The sequence below is a fragment of the Pteropus medius genome, unplaced genomic scaffold, assembly GCF_902729225.1.
Source record: "Pteropus medius unplaced genomic scaffold, Ma_sr-lr_union100, whole genome shotgun sequence".
Classification (NCBI taxonomy): domain Eukaryota; kingdom Metazoa; phylum Chordata; class Mammalia; order Chiroptera; family Pteropodidae; genus Pteropus; species Pteropus medius.
This window is the reverse complement of record NW_024354886.1, coordinates 3,722,187-3,744,954: the sequence shown is the minus strand read 5'-3', so window position 1 is coordinate 3,744,954 and position 22,768 is coordinate 3,722,187. Positions and strand designations below refer to the sequence as shown.

The 22,768-nt window shown below is 42.9% G+C and overlaps 1 protein-coding gene across 1 annotated transcript in view; it reads right to left on the bottom strand.

Moving 5' to 3' along the window:
• BNIP5 (BCL2 interacting protein 5) overlaps positions 1-21,442 on the bottom strand; it is a 34,212-nt gene extending 12,770 nt beyond the window's left edge. Inside the window, exons 1-3 of the mRNA XM_039856134.1 lie at positions 21,219-21,442; positions 20,829-21,079; positions 895-1,529 (exon numbers count right to left, since the gene is read on the bottom strand). Coding sequence (XP_039712068.1) covers positions 895-1,525 — 631 coding nt within the window. The 5' untranslated portion in view covers positions 1,526-1,529; positions 20,829-21,079; positions 21,219-21,442. The remainder of the gene's footprint in view (positions 1-894; positions 1,530-20,828; positions 21,080-21,218) is intronic.
• Positions 21,443-22,768: the final 1,326 nt, after the last annotated feature.

Sequence of the window (22,768 nt, the reverse complement as noted above, 5' to 3'; positions counted from 1 at the left end):
AAGAAAAGAGCACAGAATTCACAGCAGATCGGGCACAGCTATAGCCAGCTCTAGGCTTAACCAAAATATCAGAAACTTACCAGGGTTTCCATTTAAAAAGAGTCTGCCCCAACTCAGACATCCTTTTCCCACCCCAAAAAATATCCTGGATCTTCCTTGAGTCTCTTCTCTCCATTAAAAACATAGTGACTTTTGAATGCTAAGGGAAAATCTCCATCTCCCTCTAGGTGCCTGTGGGGCAATCAACTCTAGGACTCCAGGAGTCAGAAAAGAAAGGCACCTTGGGAACCAGCTCCCTCGTTTTACAAATGAGGAATCAAAGAATTCCAGAGAGGGGCACCAACTTGCTCAAGGTCACACATCTTTTATTCCTGATGGAGTCAAGTCTAGAACCAGCACCCAGCAGCCGGTTCTGTCTACTTCCCCAGTACCCACCCCAGTCCTCTCATGTGCAGTACTGTGGGAGGTAGGGCTTCCTTCCTCCCTCCTTCCTGCCTTCCCATTTCTCCTTGGTTCATGTTCCTTGAACTAGAGTACGTAACAGTAACAGCTATTGTGTATGAAGCACTTTCCATGTGCCAGCTCTGGGCCATAGCCGCCCCATGAGACAGCAACTGTTATTAGCTCCACTTTATTGACGAGAAAAAATTGAGGCTCAGAGAGGAAAGTTGCCAGCCCCAGGTCACACAGCTGGTGTGGAACTTGGGTTTGACCTCAAGCTCACAGCCACAGTGCCACTCTGCCTCAAAAAAATTTCACAGTGCTGTTTGTCCTTGATAGTTGTCCCACCTGCAACATACCTCTGTTGGGAGGTTGGAGGAGCCAGCTTAGAGGGCCCTAACCCTTGGGGGTGGGGCAATGGGGTTGCTATAGAAACAGGCATGGTCTGCTCACCCCTGGGCGCTGGGCTTAGATCAGCCTCTTCAGAATGCGAGGCAGCAGCCATGTCGGGCAGTGTCGCCTCCTGGCCTTCAGCTTCCTGATCTTGGTCCTCTTTTGTTTCCTCATCAGCATGTTTCTTGTGACTATGTTTCTTGCGGCTGGCCCTCTTGTCATGGGCTTTCTTCCTGGGAGCTGGCTCCCTTGGTGCCTCAGAGGTTTCTGTGGGCTGGAGGAGGCCCTCCCTCCCCTTTGCCCTCTTGCCAGCCTTTTCTTTGGTCTCCTCGGTGCCTATCCTCAGGAAGTTTAGTAATATCTTCAGCCACCCTGGCTGGGCCCACCTCTGGGCCTTGTCCTTTTTGGTGTCCTGTGGAGGCCTCTGGTCACTGGGGAGACACTCCCTGGTCTTCTCCAGGCTGAGGGCTGAGCCCATGATGCCCTGAGCCTCCGAAGACTGTTCTGGGCTCTCAAGAGGTCTGCTCCCATCGCTGGCCCTCCGCGGGAGCACCCGCCTGGAGGGGGTGGTGGGCAAGGAAAGGCACCGGCAGTCCCATGACTCTGAGTTCTTCTTAGGGTTCTGCGCCCTGTCCAGAGACCTGGCTCTCCTGTGTGACAGAGGCTTCCTCGGGCCTTGTGGATGCTCCATTGAGCTACAACAAAAACAAACAGCTCCCTTAGAAGAAGCCCACCAGAGACTTCCCAGGTGGGCCAACGATGCTGACCTGTACGCCCATCCACCCTACCCACTAATGTGAGTAACTTTAGCTCTCAAAGCTGTTGTCCCACTTAAATTTCTCAACAACCCTGGGAGGGAGGGGTATCCTTGTCTCCATTTTCCAGAGGAAGAAACAGGCATGGGAGGTCAGGGCCCAGATCTCACAGCTGGTCCATAGTGCCTCCAGAGCCTCCAGAAGGAGCCCAGACCTGCCAACACCTTGATTTTAGTCCATTGAGACTGATTTTGGACTTCTGACCTCCAGAACTGTAAGACAGTTAATTTGTGTTGTTCCAAGTCCTGCTCCTTACTAGCCTCAGGACATGGGGCAGCTCATGCACCTTTTCTGGCCCAATGTTCTCATCTGAAATGTGCCTGAGACCTGTCTATCTATCTCAGAGGCTGTTAAGAATATTTCACAAGACAGCTCAGTAAATGGCAACTCTTTTCTTCCAATTGCTCAAGACAAAAATTCGAAGTCATCCCTGACTCCTTTCTTTCTCTCACTCTCCACATCTGATCCACCAGCAAAGCCCGTTGGCTCCATTTTCAACCACATCCTGACCTCAACCATGTCTCTCCACCTCCTTCACCACCACCTGGGTCTAGGTCCCATCTCCGCTCACCTGGACGTGGTACCTCCGAACTGGTCTCTCTGCTCTACTCTTGTTCTCCTTACAATAATGTCTCCCAGCAGCCACGGGGCTTTTCTAACATAAGTTAGAGCAGGCCACTCTCCCAACTCTAATGGCTGCCCTTACACTTACAGTCAAAGTCAAAGTCCTTACAATGGGTGGCAAGGCCCCACACACCCTGGCCCCGCTTACCTCTCCGATAACCTTTCACTCACTCCACTCTACTCCACTCACATAGCCCTGCTCACTGTCCCTCAGACATGCTCTGCCTCAGGACCTTCACATTGACCAGTCAGTCTTTCTGGAACATTCTTTCCCTAGACAGCCTTATAATTTGTTCTCTCACTTCTTTCAGGGCTCTGCTCAAATGTCACCTTCCCATAAAGGTCTTCCCTGTGTACCTCACCCCACCCCCTTAGTTTATCACTGGATGTTTAATTGTTTGTTGTCTAAGTCTCTCTCCCCTGCCCTGTCTCTTTTGCTAGGCCTTGTATCCTGAGTGCCCAGAACAATGCCCAGCACATCAGTGGCACTCAATATGTACTTATTAAATGAATGAATAAATATGTGATGCAAACAGTAAACTGTACAATACTTAAAGTATCTCTGTGTATGTGGTTAACATACAATAAATGTAACTGGACCAGCCCCATCTTAGAGCAGCAGGAGCCCTTCCATTCTCCAACCAGAATGAAGCAGCTACCCACAGAAAAAGACAAAAGAACCACCTCCTCCTGGGCAGTACTTTAAGCAGCTCTGGGCGTGGGCAGCTAATTTGTGTGTCATTAATCTGAAAACCCCTGGCTTTACAATTTTTTCAAAGTTATTGAGAAACCCTTTACCTTTCGGTGAAGATAAAAGAAAAATAAAATGTGGTTTTGCATCTCAAAACCTGAGCTCTCAGAGATTCCTATGTAGTTTAGATTCATGGATTGCCTGCTTTAATTTGTAATTATAGTCTTATCATGCATTTACTAAGTATAATTTACTGTATTTATATGTTATGTATTTATATCACATTTCCTGCACTTACTGTTTTCTTTAAAATGTACTCTATTACTATGTCCAGCTTAGAGGCAAAAATATGAACCTATAATTGCGATTTCAGATGTGGAATGATCCATGTGAACGTGAGGAAGACACACAAAGAGAGAGAAGAAAAGGCACGGGGAAACTCAGAGAGATTTGAAACTGACAGTTACATTCAGGAAGATGTCCCTCCTTTAAGCATGGATCTGGGGAGGAAAGACTAGAGAGGAAGGCCAGGGGCCAGAGGCTACCACCGGCACTGCTGGGCGTCCACATGTGGACAATCTTGGAGAAAATGACAAAACGGGTCAGGGCAGAGGCTGGCAATTCGGAAGGCTTTATTTGTTGTTTACTATTCCTTAAAAGAAACTTCTGAGTTACACAAACACTTTTAGCAATATATGTCTGTGCCTTATATGGAAACTGATTAATGATCTTGAAAGCCTCAGAGGCTGCTTTAGAGTTGTGTTTCCAAAATAGAAAGTAGGGTGAGATAAGGAGAAGAAATCTTTTTTCTCATTTATTTCTTTCAACAAAGATTAATAAGCACCTACTATGTTCCAGAAATTATGCTCATTGCTAGGGATGTGATAATGAACAAGATGCAGGTTGGGCCCTCCAGGAGAACGCTCTGGTTTTCAAGTGTGCAGAAGTGAGGATGTGAGTGAGTGATGATGACAGCGACCCTCTAGTTCCCTGATATCTGCTCCCTCTTCAGTAGCACATGGTCTTAAAAGAAGAAAAATTTAGGTTGAAGATTTTAAAATCCAGGTAAGCTGAGCCAGAAATATTTACTGAATGTTGTCAGGGTTCTCTCTGCTTTTTCTGTATGTTCCTAGGCTCAGGGCAAATTGAATGGGGTTGGCAGAGAAGCTGTTCAATAGCAAAACTACAGAACCAGCCACACATACAGGACACCCCTGTTTGGCTCAGCCCCTCTTCTTCCTGCACTAACTTGGCTTGAGGGGGCTCATAGCACAGAGGGCCAGAGAATCCTTCCTCAGCTAATGGAAAAAGAGGTACAGTAATCTTTTACAAAGCTATTATTGCTATGGAAACCATTTTCACCATTGCCATGTCCTCCTACGACATTCAAAGGACTCGCTCCTACTTTAAATCAGAGCATCAGTACCATTCCACCAGGCAATGGTATTTTTTCAAGAAGACTGCCTTGACTTGACCACCCCCTCCCTGGAACAACAGTGCCCTGAGCCCAGAGGGAGGTGAGGGGATTGAGGAGTGGAGCAGCGGCAGCAGAGGCAGGGGGAGGCAAGATGGGTGATGTGTAGCCTTAGCCATCCAGGAGTATTTCCATAGTGAGGAGAGACTCCAGGAAATCACAAAGCCTCCTAATTCCAAAACCCCATCCTTCCTTAAGGTGCTGCAGCATTTGAGACCAAGTCTATTCCCTTCTTCTGCAACTTTTTCCTCTCTGGGCAGCTGTGACCAAGCTTAGCCTGGCTCCCCTCCCATTGACTCCTTCTCCATAAAGTTCCTAAGATTGTCTTCCAATATTAGGTCCAGGGATTGAGTGAGTGGCTAGCAAAGGAGGGCAAACCCACCCACCTCAGGGAGACTCTCTTTGGCCAATGTGTCCTCAGATTTTTAAAGTCCCTAAGCTCTGAGAAGATTGCGTTCTCTCTCTTTCTCTCCACCTCGCTTCTCTCTCATACACACATGCACACATGAAATTCTATGTGTGCTGAAATAAAATATTTTCAGACTTTCTAAATGTAAGATGCTACCCATTCAGAATTCATCAAAGCGAGACTTTCTTTTTCTCTTCCTCTTTCCCTGGGGGTCCACCCACATTTGGCCTGTTGAGGAATTCCACTCAGACCAGAACACGCTTCCAAACTAATAACCCCAAAACAGCAGCAGATCCTCCCTGCGTAAAAACCCAGCTACTCCTGTAAACTTGTTTATCGACTTGGCAGAAAGCCAATTTTAGAGCAAAGTCCAAGTCTACTCAGAAATACTCAACTGATCTGCAGATCACGGGACTTCTGATAAGACATGACACACCAACAAACCACCACAAACAGCGTACAGAACTGACCTTGACTTACTGCAGAGCAGGAAGCTTGCTAATTTTTTCCCCAAGCATGCTGCCATTTTGGTTTATCTTCTAAGTTATACACTGACCTCATCTATACACTATTCTCTAATTTATTCAGCCGGCTAGGTTACTCTATAACTGCTCAGGCGGTGGGCACTGTTTCATAGACAGATTTTGCTGCTCCCCTCTCCACTCCAAGGGAGTGTGTGTGGCACATGCATGTGGACTTAGAATCAATACCCACAGATACTCATTGCTATAGACTGAATGTTTGTGTCCCCCCAAATTCATGTTAAGTCCTAACAACCAATGCGACGGTGTTAGAAGGTAGGGCCTTTGGGAGGTGATTAGGTCATGAGAGCAGAGCCCTCATTAAAGAGATTAGTGGCCTTATATTATAAAAGAGACCCCAGGGAGCTCTCTTGTTCCTTCCACCATGTGGGGCCACAGAGAGAAATTGACTGTCCATGAACCAGGCAACCTTCACCAGACACTGAATCTGCTGGCACCTGTACCTCACTCAATCTTCCAGCCTCCAGAACCATGAGAAATAAATTTCTGTTGTTTATAAGCCACCCAGTTTACCAGTTTATGGTAGTTTGTTATAGCAGCCCAAATGACTAAGACACTCATGTGTCACAGTAATATACTCACGCATACCGTAAACCTACATGGACTCATAATACCTTGTGTTTTTCCCACCCCAAGTGCAAGGGAAGAATTATCTGAGCATCTATTTACCATCTGTCCTCCTCATCTACCTCCTCATCTACCTACCGAGTTCCAAAGGAAGGACCTGAGCCTGCATGATCCTCTGCCATGTCACTGCCTGGAAGATTCTCAGTGTTTGTGAAACAAACAAACAATACACAGCTATACACAGATGTGACCAGCTCACCTGCGTGCTGCCACATGGTGTTCAGAATGCCCTTTCATCTTATTATCTATCTCATTTCATCTTGGCCATGCCCTGTGAATCAAGTGAGCTGGCAGTTTATAAATAGAGGCTCTGAAGCATTAAGTGACTTGCCCAAGGTCCCACAGTGAGAAAGCAGAAAAAGTTGAGGCTTGAACCCACTTCTCTGGATTCCAAATTCTTTATTCTCTCTCCCACACCAAGTGGCTTCCAGTAAACACACACACACACACACACACACACACACACACACACACACACATAGAGGTGAGCAAATTTATTTGACACCAACAGAGATAGCTACATCTACATACATGCCCACCATGACCTGTACACACAGACTCACACATTCACACATGCCCAGGTATAGATATACCTGTGCCCCAGAGACAAAGATTGTCAACACAATCTCCTTCAGGGCTCTGTGAAAGTCTGTAGGGCTCACAGACTCCTGGGCAGGAAGCCAGTCAGTGGGCTAGAGGGTAAAGGGGTACACCCTGAGCTCATGTTTACTTCTCTTCAGCACAGGCAGCCCCATGGACACTCCGAACCCCTGGGGAAAAGCCGTTCTTGTCCAAGCTCAAAGTCTTCAACCTGAGCTCCCTTGATGGTGCGGGTCCCCTCACAGATCACATCTTGGCACATGCAGGGTAGCAAGGGGCCTGCTGGGAAAAGACCCTCAACCTCCACTGGCCAGACTTAAGTTGGGGACAAGGTGATAATCTCTTCCCTCAACACTGGACCTATCCTGTTTCCAAGCGCACCTCACAAGTGTTAGGTAGTAACAGTTCAAGATATTCCTTCTTTTTTGTGGGATCCCTGTTAGGGACCTGAGAAGTATCTAGCCCCACCTCTTGCAGTATAAGACTGCTGTATGCCACATTCCTGGCAGGTAGACTTGCAATCTCCATTGGAACACTTCTTGCAATGGGAACCCACCACTTTTGAAGGTGAGATCATTCCACTGTTGGCCAATATGGATTTTAAGAAAAGCCCTCCTCAGATTGAGTGAAGTCCTTCACACCTCAAGAAGAAGTCATGTCACCCCTGAGTCCTCCCTGTTCAAGTCCATAGCCCCGATTGCCCAGGTCTCTTGGTGATTCCTCAAGTCACATTGCTTCTAGACCCATCCATGCCTGGGCACCCTTTCTTGGATATTCCTCAGATGGTCCTTATCCACTTCAAAACATAAGGCCCTGGCCCAGACGGAGGGTTCCAGATCCCAGTGGGCTCTCCGCACCAAGCCTCAGGTCACAGAGTCATCTGAGCAGCCACTTGGCACCACTAGGGGTGTCAGCTCTGCTGGGGCCAACCTACAGCTCAGTGCAAAGTATGGACTTTGACCATCTGCCTGTCCTTGTTTTCATCACGAAACTTATTACCTGGTGCCTATTTTCCAGAAGGGCAGGATTTTCATCTTCTGAGAATTTTTCAAAACCTAGAAGAATGAGCTTGCTAATAGTGGAACTTAGGTCACTATGACACAGCAGTGAGTCAGACCTGGAACGGGGGCAGTGGGACATGGTTCACAAAGTTGGAGAACGTCAACAATGACCACTGCTCACTTGCATCCAACGCTGGAGTTTGTGCTCCGGAGATGCCCACATCACATCCTCACCCCCTTTTGTCCTCTATCCAAGACCACAGGCAGTGCAATGTGGTAATGCCCCTCCAATCCCTGTCAGAGCAGCAGACTGCCAGAATTCTCTTCATAAGATTTCCCTGCCTTTAGACTAACTTCCAAGAACCTTGAAATCTAAACCTTAATCCAGCCATAGGTAATCATACCACCTCCTATTTATGCAGAGTTTCCCTTTACTGCATACCTGTGCATAATGTCTATAGTATGACCTATAAAACATTCTACAGGAAAATGAGCAGAAGAAGTATGGAACACCACCCCCATTCTGCAGATCAGGAAACTGAGGCCCAAGGAAATGAAGTTCCTTCCTCAGGGTTGCTGGGCTAGTACGCAGCAGGACTGGGACTTGAGTTCAGAGTTTATAGACCCAGTTGAGATCACATCATTGAACCCTGTTCTGTCCTTCTAGAGATGAAGAAACTAAAGCTCAGGGAGGGCCCAGGAAGTTAAAAAGCAAATTGGAACTGAACAAAGGGTCTATGCTCTTTTTCGAAACCCCGAAATACCTACCTACTGCTCCAGCCCCTAAGGAGAGAAAATCATTCAACCAACCTCGGATCACGAAAGTTACTCCTGTCCCAGGACACCTTTGGCCAGGACTTCCAGATCTGGCTCTGTATCAGGGACCTCTGCAATGGCTGAGCACCGCTCTCTGTCAGCTAAAAGTTGTATTCAGTGAGGGATAGTAGGTCCAGCTCTTCCAGGGAGAAGATGCTGCTATGGCAGCTACCAATTTCCAGAGTGCTTTCGTCACAGTCATATATATATTGTATCTCCCAGGAGCTGAGCTCACAGGCAGCCAATCCAGGGGCCGCCCATTACACCCTGTCCTGCCCTATCCCTCCCTATCCTGGCACTGCTTCCCACTCCTTCAGTGATAGGAGGCTGACCTCAGCCACTGTGGAAAAAAGAGTTTCACTTGACAACTTCCTTATTACACCTAAACCCCAATAAGAAATCAATGCTCAGAAAAACAACCCTGGATCTAGCAGGAGGAAGGCCAGTCCATGGAACAGAAAACAAGCGCTTATGTGAAACGCGGGTGAGGGGAAAGAAGGTCATTTTATCGTCTCGACACCCTCCCTCAGTTCCCTCTGAAGCACACCAAAAAAGAAAAGATCTGGAAGGAAAGGTCATGGAATGGAACACATATATTCCTTTACCTGGAGACAAAACTCGAGGGGAAGAGTTGATAAGAGTCGTGGTTTCCAAATCCTGTTACCCCTGGATAGGGTTGCCTTGAATCTTGACAGAACATTCTAACGAGTCTTTAAAAACATCACATTTTCACTTTCTGAAGCGCCAGAATTTTTTTTTAGATAGAGTACATACATATTTATAATCAGAAAAGAAAAACTAGTTTTATTTAAACAAAAGTAAAAAATGTCAGAAATTTTATTTTAATTAATTGACATGGGGAGTTATTACAAATTGCAATTTCCAGAGTATAAATTGTATTTATTTATTTACTTATATAATATTTCAAAAGTAAATACTGAACTTTAGAGTTGCCCACACCTGGAGCCATCTGCCAGCTGTGTGACCTCTGGCAGAAGACACAATGTCTCTGAGCTTGTTTCTCACTCAAAAAACTAGTCCCTTTGTTTATATTATATGAAATATATATCTATATGTTATATGATAATGTATTGAGTGCCAGGCATTTTTCTGTGTATTGAGTGCCTAGCACCTAACTCATGCTCGATAAAGTGCCAATATTGTATTTTTGTAGCAGAGTTATTAATGCTTCATTTATTCATTCATTTGGATTTTCAGTCTAGCTATGTGCTGGGCACTGTCTCAATACCGAATTTAGAGAATTTATTAGCCCAAGAGCCAACCCAGTTTCAAACAATGGTTAAATCATATCTCTAATTTGTCATTTATTTGACAAAACTGTGTTTTCTTAACCACCTCCTCCAAGGCCTGTATGCATCATACATGCTCCTTCTTGCTCAGAGGTGAATAAGCCATTCCTTGACCTCATGGGATTCACAGTATAGTTGGGAAGAGAGACACAAAGAGAAAATCACAAAAGCAGGTGGAGGAGAATGAGGAGTTATTGTTTTGTGGGTTCAAAGAATCAGTTTGAGAAATGAGAACACTCTAGAGATGGATTGTGGAGATGGTTGTAGAACAATGTGAATATACTTAATGCTAATGGGTTGTAGATTTAAAGATGGTTAACATGATCAATTTTGTGTTATGTATTTTTTATCACAATTTAAAAAAGAAATCAGATGGAAGGTCAGGGGCAGAGAGCCACTTGGGGGCATTGTGCATGAACCTACCCTATGACCCAGTAATTCCATCCACAGGTATGTACAATCCCAGGTTCTCATGGGGGGAGAACAGTCCTGAGGCCATCGTGGGCATTTGGCACCTCTCCCATCAGGCAGAGGGGCAACCTAGCCCTGTCTTCGGTGCCTGTCAAAGACCAAACCTTGGAGAGGGATCTGTGGAGAGTCACTGGCAGCTGCCTGTGGCCAGGGCCAGCTACATGATGTATGAGGCCCAGAGCCAAAGAAAAACAAAGGGCTCCTTGTTCCAAAAGTGCTAAGAATTTTTTAAGACAGAGACAGCAGAGCATGAAACCAATCTCAGGCCCTCTTGAGTGCGGGCCCTGTGTAACTTATACCAGTCACACAGCCATGAAGGGGACTCTGATGGGAACAGTTCCCAACCAAGTATGTGAAGAAAGATGACAGAAGATGAGAAAGGGGAAGATTAAGAGAAAATATTTTTTGAAAATTAAACTTAAGTATGACATAGGTAAAAGTGCACAAATCATAACTATACAGCCTAATAAATTTTCACAAAGGGAATAAACCTGTCTAACTAGCACCCAGACTAAGAAACGAAACATTACCTGCACCCTAGACGTCACCCCTTGTGCTTCTCATGGGTACCATTATCCTGACTTCTAAAAGCTTAGATATTTTTTTGCCTGTTTGGGGGTTTTATATAAATGAGAATCAGACTACGTGTTTTCTTTTCTGTCTGGCTTTTTGCCCCCACTCTATTTCAACTTTATGACAGTCAGCCACACTGCTGTGTGTAGCTGTAGCTGTAAATTCCCAGACTGACAATACCAAGTGTCAGAGAGGATGTGGGACAACCAGAAAGAGCCTTCATATGGTGCTAGTGGGAGTGGAAGATGGTACAGACACTTTGGAAAATGGAGTGACAATATCTACTAAAGCTGAACAGTCACCTGCCAGTTGACCCACTCCTCAATATGTACACAACAGAAATGCACGCACGCCTGCCTCTGAAACAATGTTTATAAGAATGATAGATACATCAGCACTGTTTGTAACAGCTCAAAACTCAAAAACTTGAAACTACTCAAATGCCCAGTAACAATAAAATGACTAAACAGTGGTATAGTCACGAAATGTTGACTTTTTTTTCCCTGAGAGTCTGTATGTTTGTTTAGAAAGACTCTTGACCCTCTTGTGTGACCTGGGTGTGCAACATAGAAAATAAACATGGTCTTGAATGAAAACGAAGGTGGGTAGAGGAGAACACCTTGGTCTCAGGAGTCATGGGCAGGGCAGTTCTTAGCCACATATTTAAGAGAGGAAGAATTTCACGAAACACTCAAACCTCTCTGACTTTGGAACCTCAATTCCCAGAAATCTGCCTCTATATTGGCAAGACTATTTGCATTATGGAAATTACCACAGCCTTTGGCAACTCCAAAGAGCAAAGAGCAAGCCTGGGGAACTCACCCTCCTTCCCAGGGCCACGCCCTCTGGAATCCACCAACCCAAGGTCCAGCGCTGACTTGCTCTGTTTGGGCCTCCCACCAACCAAGCTCCTGGAGAGGTATCTCGTCTCTCTTCATTGAGGGGTACCTGAAGGACTGTGACCTGACCCTTTAAGTGCCCTGGCCAGAAGGTGGTCTCAGAATATCCTTTTGGTTCCTGCACACGTGACTGAATTTAGGTCTTGTGCCTAAAATACTCAGTGAATTTCAATTCTCATCTACGCTCTCCTGCCTCAGTAACTTTTTCTGTCCCTCCAGTGGCTCCCAGAATCGCCCCTCCTTTAGTTATTCCTGGGTTCCCCTTGCAAGTGGGCAACTCAGTTGACCATCAGGATAGCAGCTTTGACATGAACACAGCCGCACTGCAACTCCAGCTCCTCGCCCCCAGGGGGCATACCAGTAATAGCACTAACAATAGTAACACTGATTAGTAATAGTGCTAACAATAACAGCCATTTGTGAAATGTTTACTCTATGGCAGACCCTGTACTAAGAGCCTTAACATGCATTATTTATTTTTACCCCCATAATAATGTTTTTGGAAAATGATGCTGAAAAAGATAAAATAAAATGCTTAAGAGACACTGTCAATTGGCAGATTAAAACCTGTCAGTCTCCAAAGCACAACTAGGGCCCATAACTCTCTCATAGCACTCGGTCCAAGTCTAACAGTGTTGCATGAGTGAAGGTGGCTGGAATAATTCCCTGCACTCCTCTTCCTGTGCCCCAAGGAGGACATTGGTCTGCTAACCCTCTATGGCTCAGGCCAGACTCTCACACTCTGTGTGAATAAAGAAAGCACTTGGTCAGCAATGGCTGAAGCCAGGGTTTCTCATCTTGGCTCTGTTGACATTGCAGACCAGATAATTATTTGCTGTGTGGCCTGTCTTTTGTATCGTGAGATGTTTAGTATCACCCTGGTCTCTATCCACCAGATGCCAGCAGTGAAAACCAAAACTGTCCCCAGACATTGCCAAACATCCTCTGGAGGGCAAATCACCCCCAGCTGAGAACAGCTAGTTTATGCAATAATGCTGTGTAATGATTTCATCTAACTACAAGTCTCCAAGGTAGGTAGTTCCAGGTTTGGTGCAGCAGCTTGATGATGCCAACAAGAACCAGTTTTATGCTGATGACCACGAGGTGACTGCCACAGATCCCATTGTGTCACTGTCACAATCCCATTCAAAGGCAGGCAAGAGAGAGGAAATGATGGTGTCATCTGCGGCTTCACCTTTCATCTGAAGAGTTTTCTTCAAAATTTCCCAGCAGATCTCTCCTATGTCTTACTGGTCAAAACTAGTTATATGTTCACCCCTAGCTGCAAGGGAGGCTGGGAAAATGACTAGGTGACCAGGGATAAGGGAATTAGAAATAGAGCGGGCCCTCCATGGCATGGCAGTGTGAGCACTCCTCACACCTGTGGAAATTATTTTTCTATCTGCTTTTCTCACAAGACCATGAGAACCTTCAGGACAGGGACTACCTCCTATTTACTGCTGTCCTCAGAACTTAGCCCACTGCTCAGCTCTAAGAAGGTGCTCAATAAATTCTCACTGAATGAACAAATGAGTGAATCAATCCATCGATATTCGACCTCCTCGCTGCCTTGCTTATACCACCAAGAGCCCCTCTATAGGCAATTATTTATTTATATGCAAACTAAACTTGGGTTAACTACAATTAAGCCTATAATGCAAATGATAATGCAAACATCTTCCAGTTTCTCCAACAACCCATGACACCTCTGGCCACTGGACATGCTGTTCTCTTTGCCCAGAACATTTTTCCTGCCTCTTCCAGCCTCTAATCACCCGTCTTCACATGGCCAGCTCCTTCTCACTCTCTAGGTTTCTGCTGAGACATTATTGCCTCTGACAAGCTTTCTCTGATCTCCCCAGTGCAGCTCAGAGGCCTCTGCTATATCTGCCTTAAACCCCCAATCCTGCTCCATCCTAGCATTTGTCACCCAGGGTTGTGACTGTCTTCCTAGCAGGACAATAAATACCCAAAGGGGATCAGAACAGCATGTCCTTCACTAGTAGGTTCTCCATAAACTTTTGTTGATTGAATCATGTATACCAGAGGTAAAAAGCAAAACTTTTATGCAAAGGGACAGATGGTAAGTATTTTCAGCTCTGTAGGCCATATGACCTCTTTCACAACTCTTCACCTCTGTGGTTGGTGTGAGCACACAGCCATAGATAACATGTAAACAAATGAGTGTGGCTGTGTTTATGGGAGCTGAATTTGAATTTCATGTAAATTTTACATGTCATGAAATATTATTCTTTAAAAAAATTTTTCAAGCATCTAAAAATGTAAAAACCGTTCTCAAAGGCTTTTGGCTTTGAGACATACAAAAATAGGTGACAAGCCTTAGTATGCTCACTCCGATTAACACAGTCACATGCTTTGGGTTTTCCAGGTCACTCTCGGGGTACAGCAGGATCACACAGAGCAGTAATACAAAGGTATTTCTTAATATCAAGCAGTAAATTAAACTTGAAAGTACACTATGACTTAGTCATCATCCAGTAGGCAGTATTTTAGAAATCAAGATAATTTAAGGTTAAGGAATTGTTTCCATCAGGGAACCATGTCAATGGGTTTAAACAAAACTGTTTGACAATTTCTATATGCAATCCTGATGGAAATTTTTAAAACTAGGCATAGAAAGGTATTTCTTTTTCATGATAAGGATTATTTATCTTAAATAATACCCAAAATGTTGTTTAGATAATGAAAGGAACCATTGGAAAAACTGAAGACCAAAATTAACTGAGACTGGTTACCTCCAGGGAGTGGAAATGCGAGTGAGTTTCCTGCAATGCTAAGTTGTTGTTGTTTTTTTTTAACCAGGTTTCACATGTTACAATGATGTGTGGATGTTAGTGAGTCTGTGAGGATACAGAAACGTCCATGCTCTGTTGGGAATGGGAGGCACATGGACTGGCACAGCCATTCTGAACAACAATCAGGGACAACTGGTGTTGTAGTCCCAGGACCTAGCAATTCCACTCCTCCACATTCTCACACGTCTCCTTAAAGACACGTGAACAAGGGTGTTCGCTGCAGCACTATCTGTGGTATCAGGGAGTCGAAAGATCCTGGGAGAAGGACAGATAAAATATAATGGATGTACACCCTGGAGAATTATTTACATGTTAGAGGCATTCGATTAGATGACCACGTAGCAACATGGAAATATCCTAAAAATGCAGTGTTCAGCGAAAAAAAGTAAAAAAACAGAATGAGATGTACCAAATAACATAATATACATTAAAAATACAAGTAGGCAAAACAACAGTGCCAGGTTTGTAAGAACACAAACAAAAAGATACACATTCAACACATAAGCCAGGTTACTTTGGGAAAGGAAGACATACGATGGATAAATTCATACATAACACGTACTAGAGGGGGCCTTGCACAGGCCAATAATGTCATACCACGAACTGCACCTGAGGTCCTGTAAAACCCCAAAACAAAGAAACAAACAAAACAAAGGCAAACAAGAAAAGAATAAATCTCTTAAATTTGCAAATGTCAGACACAATTGTGAAATGCCAGAGGTATTTCAATTGAAAACAGGAATAAAAGATAAAGTCAATTATCTCATAATTGGTTAACATTGTTCTCAAAATTTCTGACCGATGCAATAAGACATGAGCTAGAAATAAAAAGTAAAATAGGTAGGTAGATGAATAGAAAAATAGATAGATAGAGATACAGATATAATCATTTTCCAATTTAGCCACCTTCTGACCATAGAGCTACTTTAAAAAAAATTCTTTCAAATATCGTGTCAGGTTTCAGCCAGGAAAAACAGTAAATATTCCTGAAAGTATTGAACAAACCCCATGGACCCAAGAGGCATCCCCAAAGAGGGTGCAAAAGATACTACACTCCCAATATCCAGAGTCACTCCCAAAGATAACCAAAAAAATAAAGACTTGGACAATTCCCCTGAGGGCTGGCAGTAAACTCTAGCTGCAAATGGGATGGAACCCATATTTCTGTCTTGCCATATCTAACCACAAATAGCATACAACCCATATTTCTGTCAGCTATGCTTTGAGGTCTCCAACCTGATGATTGGCAAGCCAAGCTCTCGGGACAAAAATGAGACCGACAAGAAGGTAACAGCTACTCTTGGGAGAGAAAAGATCAATATGAATGGATCTGGATTTGGAAAAGAACCGACAATGGGAAAGGTTACCTTCCTCTCTCAAATGGGTACTACCGATAGAGATTTGGGAGAGCTGGCTCTGTAAGAATGCTCACCCTTCACCGGCTTCTGCCAGTTTTCCCAGGATTTAATCTGCAGGCTCCAAATCAAGTAGGATTTAAAGTAGAGAGTGCAGCTCTGCTATCTACCAGAATTTGGCAAGATTTTCCACTAATTTTAATTTCTCAGACTCCTATCAGCCCTGGGAGGGGCCCATCTGGAGGCCCTCCTTCAAGGGTAGATATGGAGGGTGTCCGTAAGGCCACTTTCTTGGCAGACTTTTGTTTATAATCACATAGTCTCTTCAGAATGGAAAGCCAATTCAGACAGATGATTGGTAGAATGAAAATTCAAGTAAAGGATAACAGAGAGGAGCAGTCAGGGTTACATCAGTCTCACAGTCTTTGTTTTAGGTGCCTCTTATATCTTTTATTTTTCATTAGTCTTTGCAGTTAATCCTTCGATAAAGCTGTTTTGGAATCTTGAAGCCTTTTGGAGCCTTCTGAATGCCAATTAGAATAGGTATCCCATTCTGTTTGTTTAACTTGGGAACCCTTGCTTTCAAGCGCACTTCTTAAATGAATGATCTTGTCTAATGAGAACATTCCTCATAACGTCCATTATAGTTCTAAGTTGTCTTCAGTAAAATTGGTCCATGCACATGAGGAGAGACCATAACTTTTGTAACACAAAATCAGGCAGAGTTCCTAAATAGAGAGCCACACTTAAAGCATTTAGATGACTAAGATCCCATATTTGGTGTTTTCCTGAGAGCAAAGAAAAAATAACCCTAGACAGCCTAAGGGATATATGTAGGATTGGGACTTCAGTTTTGTTTGATAGTGTGCTTTTCATGAGATACTTCTCTTTCCCGGCAGACAGCCTTTGCTCTATTTGTCTGACCCATAACCAGGTGTCCATCGTTGCCCAGAATTTTCTTGCGGGTGGTGAACAACCCATTGTAATACTTGCTTATCCGTGACCACGTTATCCTTACACCGGAGTCTTTTGTTTCAGAGGTGGCTGTCTCTCACGTAAATGTGGCAAGCACTCTAGCAGCATTTAGGTGTTCAACCTGTGCCCATTAATTTTATCTTAGTTCTGCTTTCAGTTAAATCCATAAATTTAAATCCAAACCAAGTGCATTCTAATTCAGAAACCAAGGAGTACTCACCAGGAAGACAATCTATCCTTATCCGAATCCTAACTAAAGTTGGAGAGCTTGACCAAAAGGAGGGTGCTCTAAACCCAAGAGGAGACTCACCACACCAGAAACAGAAGGCAACTTACAGAAGTTTGAGATCAAGAGGGTCAGTGAGGGTGCCTCACTTGATTCCAAGGGTCATCTCCTTCTGATCCTACCTCTGACAGGATTGAATGTCAACCTCAATAAGGAGCTAAACTGAGGCAAAAGGAAGTTATCAGAAATTTGAGTTTATTTGGGAATAGCAGAATTGCAGTTCTAGAAACACATATTGTAGCTAGCTACAGGCAAGTCCATTGAGGGTTTAGGATAGACTGTATTTATGGGCAAGGAGTACAAAAAGGGAGAAGTCCAGCCAGAGTCCAAGCACTAAGTTTATTGGCTTGAGGATGAAGAGAGGTTCTTGGTGGATGTTAATTGGTCAGAAGATAAGTCTTGGTTTTCTGGAAATTAGTCTCAGTTCTTAAGTTCTATTCTTCTGAGGGTGCATGTATGAGATTCTCCATTTCATATCCTCGGGTTCTATTTTAGATTGAAATCCTTTAGAGTTATAGATATAGATAGATATAAATATAAATGATATAGATATAGATACAGATGATATAGTTATAGATAGGAAGGCAATATCATCACTTGTAAAACTATAATTACACAGCCAGAAAATTGGGATCAACTAAAAACTTTTAGAATTAATAACTCACATAGCAGCATTATTCGCAGTGGCCAGGACATGGAAACAACCGAAGTGTCCTACAACAGATGATTGGATAAAGAAGCTGTGGTACATATACACAATGGAATATTACTCAGCCACAAAAAGAGATGAAATACTGCCATTGCAACAACATGGATGGACGTTGAGATAATCATGCTAAGCGAAATAAGCCAGACAGAAGATGAAAATCACATATCACTTACATGTGGAATATAAACCTAAAATGAACAGGACAAACAGAAACTCGTGGACATAGACAATGGACTAGTGATTACCAGAGAAGAAGGGGGAGGGGGAAGGGGAAGGTAGACAGGGAAAAAGAAATTTAAATCATTTCTTTAATTAATTAATTAATTGATTGATTAATTAAAACTCTATGAGACACACACAAAAGAATTAATAACACAAAGGAGCCTGTGTGCAAAATAACTACACACCCACAAAAATCAAGTTTTTCTATTTACTGTTATTTACTATATTTTCTATTTATTACTTACTTTATTTCTATATTAACAGTTAGAATGTGTGATGGCAGAAAATATTTCAGCCATAATAGCAATTAAAAATACCCTAACTACCCTAAGAAATGTATGAGATCTACAAGCACTATAAAAGATGTGAGAAAATATAAATACATCCATATTCTTGAGTGAAAAACTTACGAAAAAAAGTTCAAGTCTCTGCTTGTTAAATTATAGTTCACCATAAAAAAATAAAATAAAATAAAAAATGAAAGGCCGTTGAGCCACGCTTCTCTTGCTCAGGCCCACTTCCACGTCTAGAAGAGTACTTTCCCTTCTGAAAAAGCTTTTCTTTTGGCTGTTAAAAAAAAAAAAAAAATTATAGTTCACCACACTTCCAAGGAGAATTCTAAAGAATTTGACACAATTAGAATTTAGAAATTGACAAAATTTTCTTGGCTATATTTCCTGGAAAATTAACAGGTAAGATTACTATAAATTTTTTGGAAAAGAAAAATAATTGGGATGAGGAAGGGACATTTTCTCTGCCAAATATTAAATGTATTATATAGCTAAAGAAGTAAAACAAGATTGTATCAACAAGAATTAATGGGCAAATCAATGGGAAAATATAGATAGTTCTGAAACACTTTCAAGTAACATATAAATTTCATGGATGAGAAAGAAAGCTAATAAACCAACAAAAAGAGGTGAATTAGAGAGCAAATGAGATTGGAGAAACTGGCTGAAAGTTGGGGTGGATTAAATTAGAGCTACACTTTATTCTGTAATATAAAATAATTTCCAGATGCATTAAAACATTACATGTAAAAATAACGCCGATTTAAAAAACTTAAAAAATAAGTAGATAACTAAATTTGAGTGAAAGGCATTTTAAGGATAAGAACAATAATGAGAGGAGTCACATAAGAAAAGAATATAGTCTTGGCTAAGTCAGAATTATAAACGTCTGCATACCAAAAACACTATAAAAGGTTAAAGAGCAAACTACCAAACTAGGGAAAATTATTTGCAACAAATAATACAGGCAAAATATACTCTCCTTATTTTTTAAAGGATGTAAATTTTTTTAATGTAAAAATAAAAATAAATTTAAAAGTAATCAATAAATATATGATAAAAGTTTAACTTTGTTAATATATGACTCTACCTCATATGCACAGTTTACCTCCATGCATATATACTGTGACACGACATTAAGTAGAAAAATCATGATATAAAATTGCATATACAGAACTATCCGAATGATATTAAGTTAAATCATACATGTGTTTTTTAAAAATGGAAGTATAATCATCTAGATATTTTAAGTGACTTTCATTTAGAATGGAATTATAGGTGATTTTTATTATTTTTTTTATTCTTTGTCAAACATTCCCATTTTTCTATAGTAAATATGAATTATTTATATACTCCACTTTTGAAAATTAGTTAACAATATTTCCCTGGCTTGGTCCCTGATCAGGCAAATTATATGAATGGCTAACCTCTTTTTGGCAAATGGGGTTTGAGGGGAGGGCTCCTGGAGTACCTCACCCAGCTACAGCTTCCAGGCTGCCGTGCCCATGGAAAGCTTCCTGCCTGTCCACACAGGGCCTCAAACATGTCGCACTGGGTCCCTCAGTTTCAGAGAAATTTAAGCTGCAGGCCATACCTCCTCTGTCACTACCTCCTTCCCAAAGAAAAAGCCAAGTGGCTCCACCTCCCTGGGCACTGTACAAACCCAAATCAAGCCCTCCCATCTTGTGTGGGGGAGTGTCCTCACCAGCTCAGGGCCTGGAAGTGACAACAGGCAGAGGGTAGGAGAGGGGTCTCAAGAAGGCCCTTGTTCCTGAGGAGCTGACCACCTGTCCCGAAGTATCCATCTAGTCCTCCTTCTATTAAGCATCCTGTTTCCTCTGGGCTTCATTATGCCCATCTTCCAACCAGGTCTCAACTGTCTGGAAGGATGCCATTTGTCAGCTAGGACCTCTTTTACAGATCTGGGTTTTGCAAATTATTAGGCAAAGAGATTTGCAACATGCTATTACTAATTAAAGCAGCTACTATCCTGAGTCCCACTGGGTCTATCTCTGTAGTGGGTTGAACAATGACTCCCAAAAGAATATGTCCAAGTCCTAACCCCCAGAATCTATAAATATGAGTTTATTTGGGAAAGGACTTTGCAGATGTAATTAAGTTTAGGACATCATGATGAGTTCATCCTGGACTTAGAGCAGGCCCTAAATCCAATGACAGATGTCCTTATAAGAGAAAGGCAGAAGGAGTTTTGAGACTCACGAGACACACAGAGGGGAGACAGCCATATAAGGATGGAGGCAGAGGTTGGAGTGAAGCATCCACAAACCACAGATTGCCAAGGTCGTCCGCAACCACAAGAATCTAGGAGAAAGGCATGGAATGAATTCTCCCTCAGAGCCTCCAGAGGGAACCAACCTTGCCAATACCTTGCTTTTGGACCTCTAGCCTCCTGTGAAAGAATAGATTTATGTTGTTTTAAGCCCCCAAGTTTGTGGTAATTTGTTACAGTACAGGAAACTAATACACACTCTTATGTACATAACCGTTCAGCAGTGTGGGTCTGCAGGTTCTGGTGCCCCAACTCGGCTAATGCTAATCCAAGCTCATGGTTCTGCTGCCTGTCTCCTCTGAGTCAGAAATCCACTGGAATACTCTGTTTCCTGCTGGAGGAAGCACTCAGCAGCATGCCGCTCTGATTTCTGATTGTCCAGCAGAAGGGATGCGCGCCAGGCAGACGACAGTGCTATCCTGTTATCTTCAAAGTATTCCCTTCGTGGCCCTAAAAAAAAACATGTCGATTTATTTTCTGCTCGCAAATAAAGTGACATAAAAGAGAAATTAATTTATTGTGAAATTAAAAACGTAAAGCCAGTATCAAGGAAACGAAAGCCAAGGTTGATTCCTAAAGCATTACTCACAGCTTTTTCTGCCCTTAATGACTTTTATTCTTAGCTCCAGTTTCCAAGTAGGACCAGGTTTCCACCTGCAGAGGTTGCCCACAAGGTGAGATGTGAGAGTCAGGATCTTCTGACCATCCTGAAATTCCCCGGGCAATGTGATCAGGCTCTCAGGAACCAGGCCCAAGCAGGAATGAGCCGTGTTTCAGGGAAGCGATGGACCTTTGCCTTAGCAGGTGACTGTCTCTCAGCTGATAAGTTAAAGTCACTTCACTCCCATTAGGGAACCAGAAATTGAACCTTTGAAGATCTTATCTTATCAAAACAAGCACCTTGACAGGCAGGCAATCCCGTTGGGCCAGTTTTGCTGGAGGAGAGCTGCCGCACTACAACAATACAGGTTTATGTGTGACTTAAAATAACACCCCCACACTTTGGAGATAGGCACTGTTTTGAAGAAGCTCTTCTGGGATCCTTTTTATAGAAAAGAGCATAGCATCACTACTACTTATTATCATCATCATCACCATCATCATCATCACCATCATCATTTTCACAGCATTCAATATACACTGTTCCACAATTCACTCCTTTTTTTTTTTCTTTTTTTTTGTTTCTGTTCTTATGGTGGTTCCACCATAAACATTGTTCTTAAGGGAGTTTTTGGCCAAAGAGCAGGGGAGACTTCCTTCTCCCTTCCAAGTCCTAAATAGTTTATTTTCTTAACTTAGCAAGTGAAAGGCTTCAAACTCGAGAGACAGTCAATACTCAAGAGGGGTGTTCAGCCGTGTCCCTATATTTCCCTCATAAAGTGACATTAAGAAAATTGCATTTTACCCACACTGGCTTCTCAGCCTTTTGCTGATGACCTTTGTCTCTGAAATGGATGAGAGGGGAGGATGAGGAGCTGGGACCAAAATCAGCTTGTCCAAGGCTAGGTCACCTCTCTTAAATCTCAAGTGGTTGACAATTAGAACATCCAGGTTCAACTTTTCTTTTCTTACTGCAGGTGCCGAGAGGTAAGTAAAATTCCCACGACTTAATGGAAGACATGAAGACTAGAGAATATCCCATGCTTTTAATCTAAGTCCTTGATATAATTTACATAAATTATTTTACAGAACAAAATTAACCTAAGCCTTACTGCGCCATGTTCTCTGAATCATGATTTTACCAGTTCCAAATGTCCACGGACAAGGGTGGCATCACCATTTGGCAAAGGGCCAAGACACCCAGCCCCGCACCTTCGGGAGTGTCTACATGTCTCCTCCTTCTCAGGACTTGCAGGTCTACTTTTCTTTACATTGGCTGCATAGTATTCCATTGTATTTGTTTATCCAAACTGCATTGCTAGTCATTTAGATTTTTCCCAAGATTTTGTTAACTGCAACCCGTGCTTCAGAGAATTTCTCTATATTTTTGCGTGTATGTGAGAACATTTCTGGAAGGCGTATTCTCAGAAGCAGAATGGCTAGGTCACAGGGGAGACAGATTTAAATTTTTGGTAGGTCCTGCTGAATTCTCTTCCAAATCTTGTCACCTCCTCTCACCTCCAGCTGTAGTTTATGTGT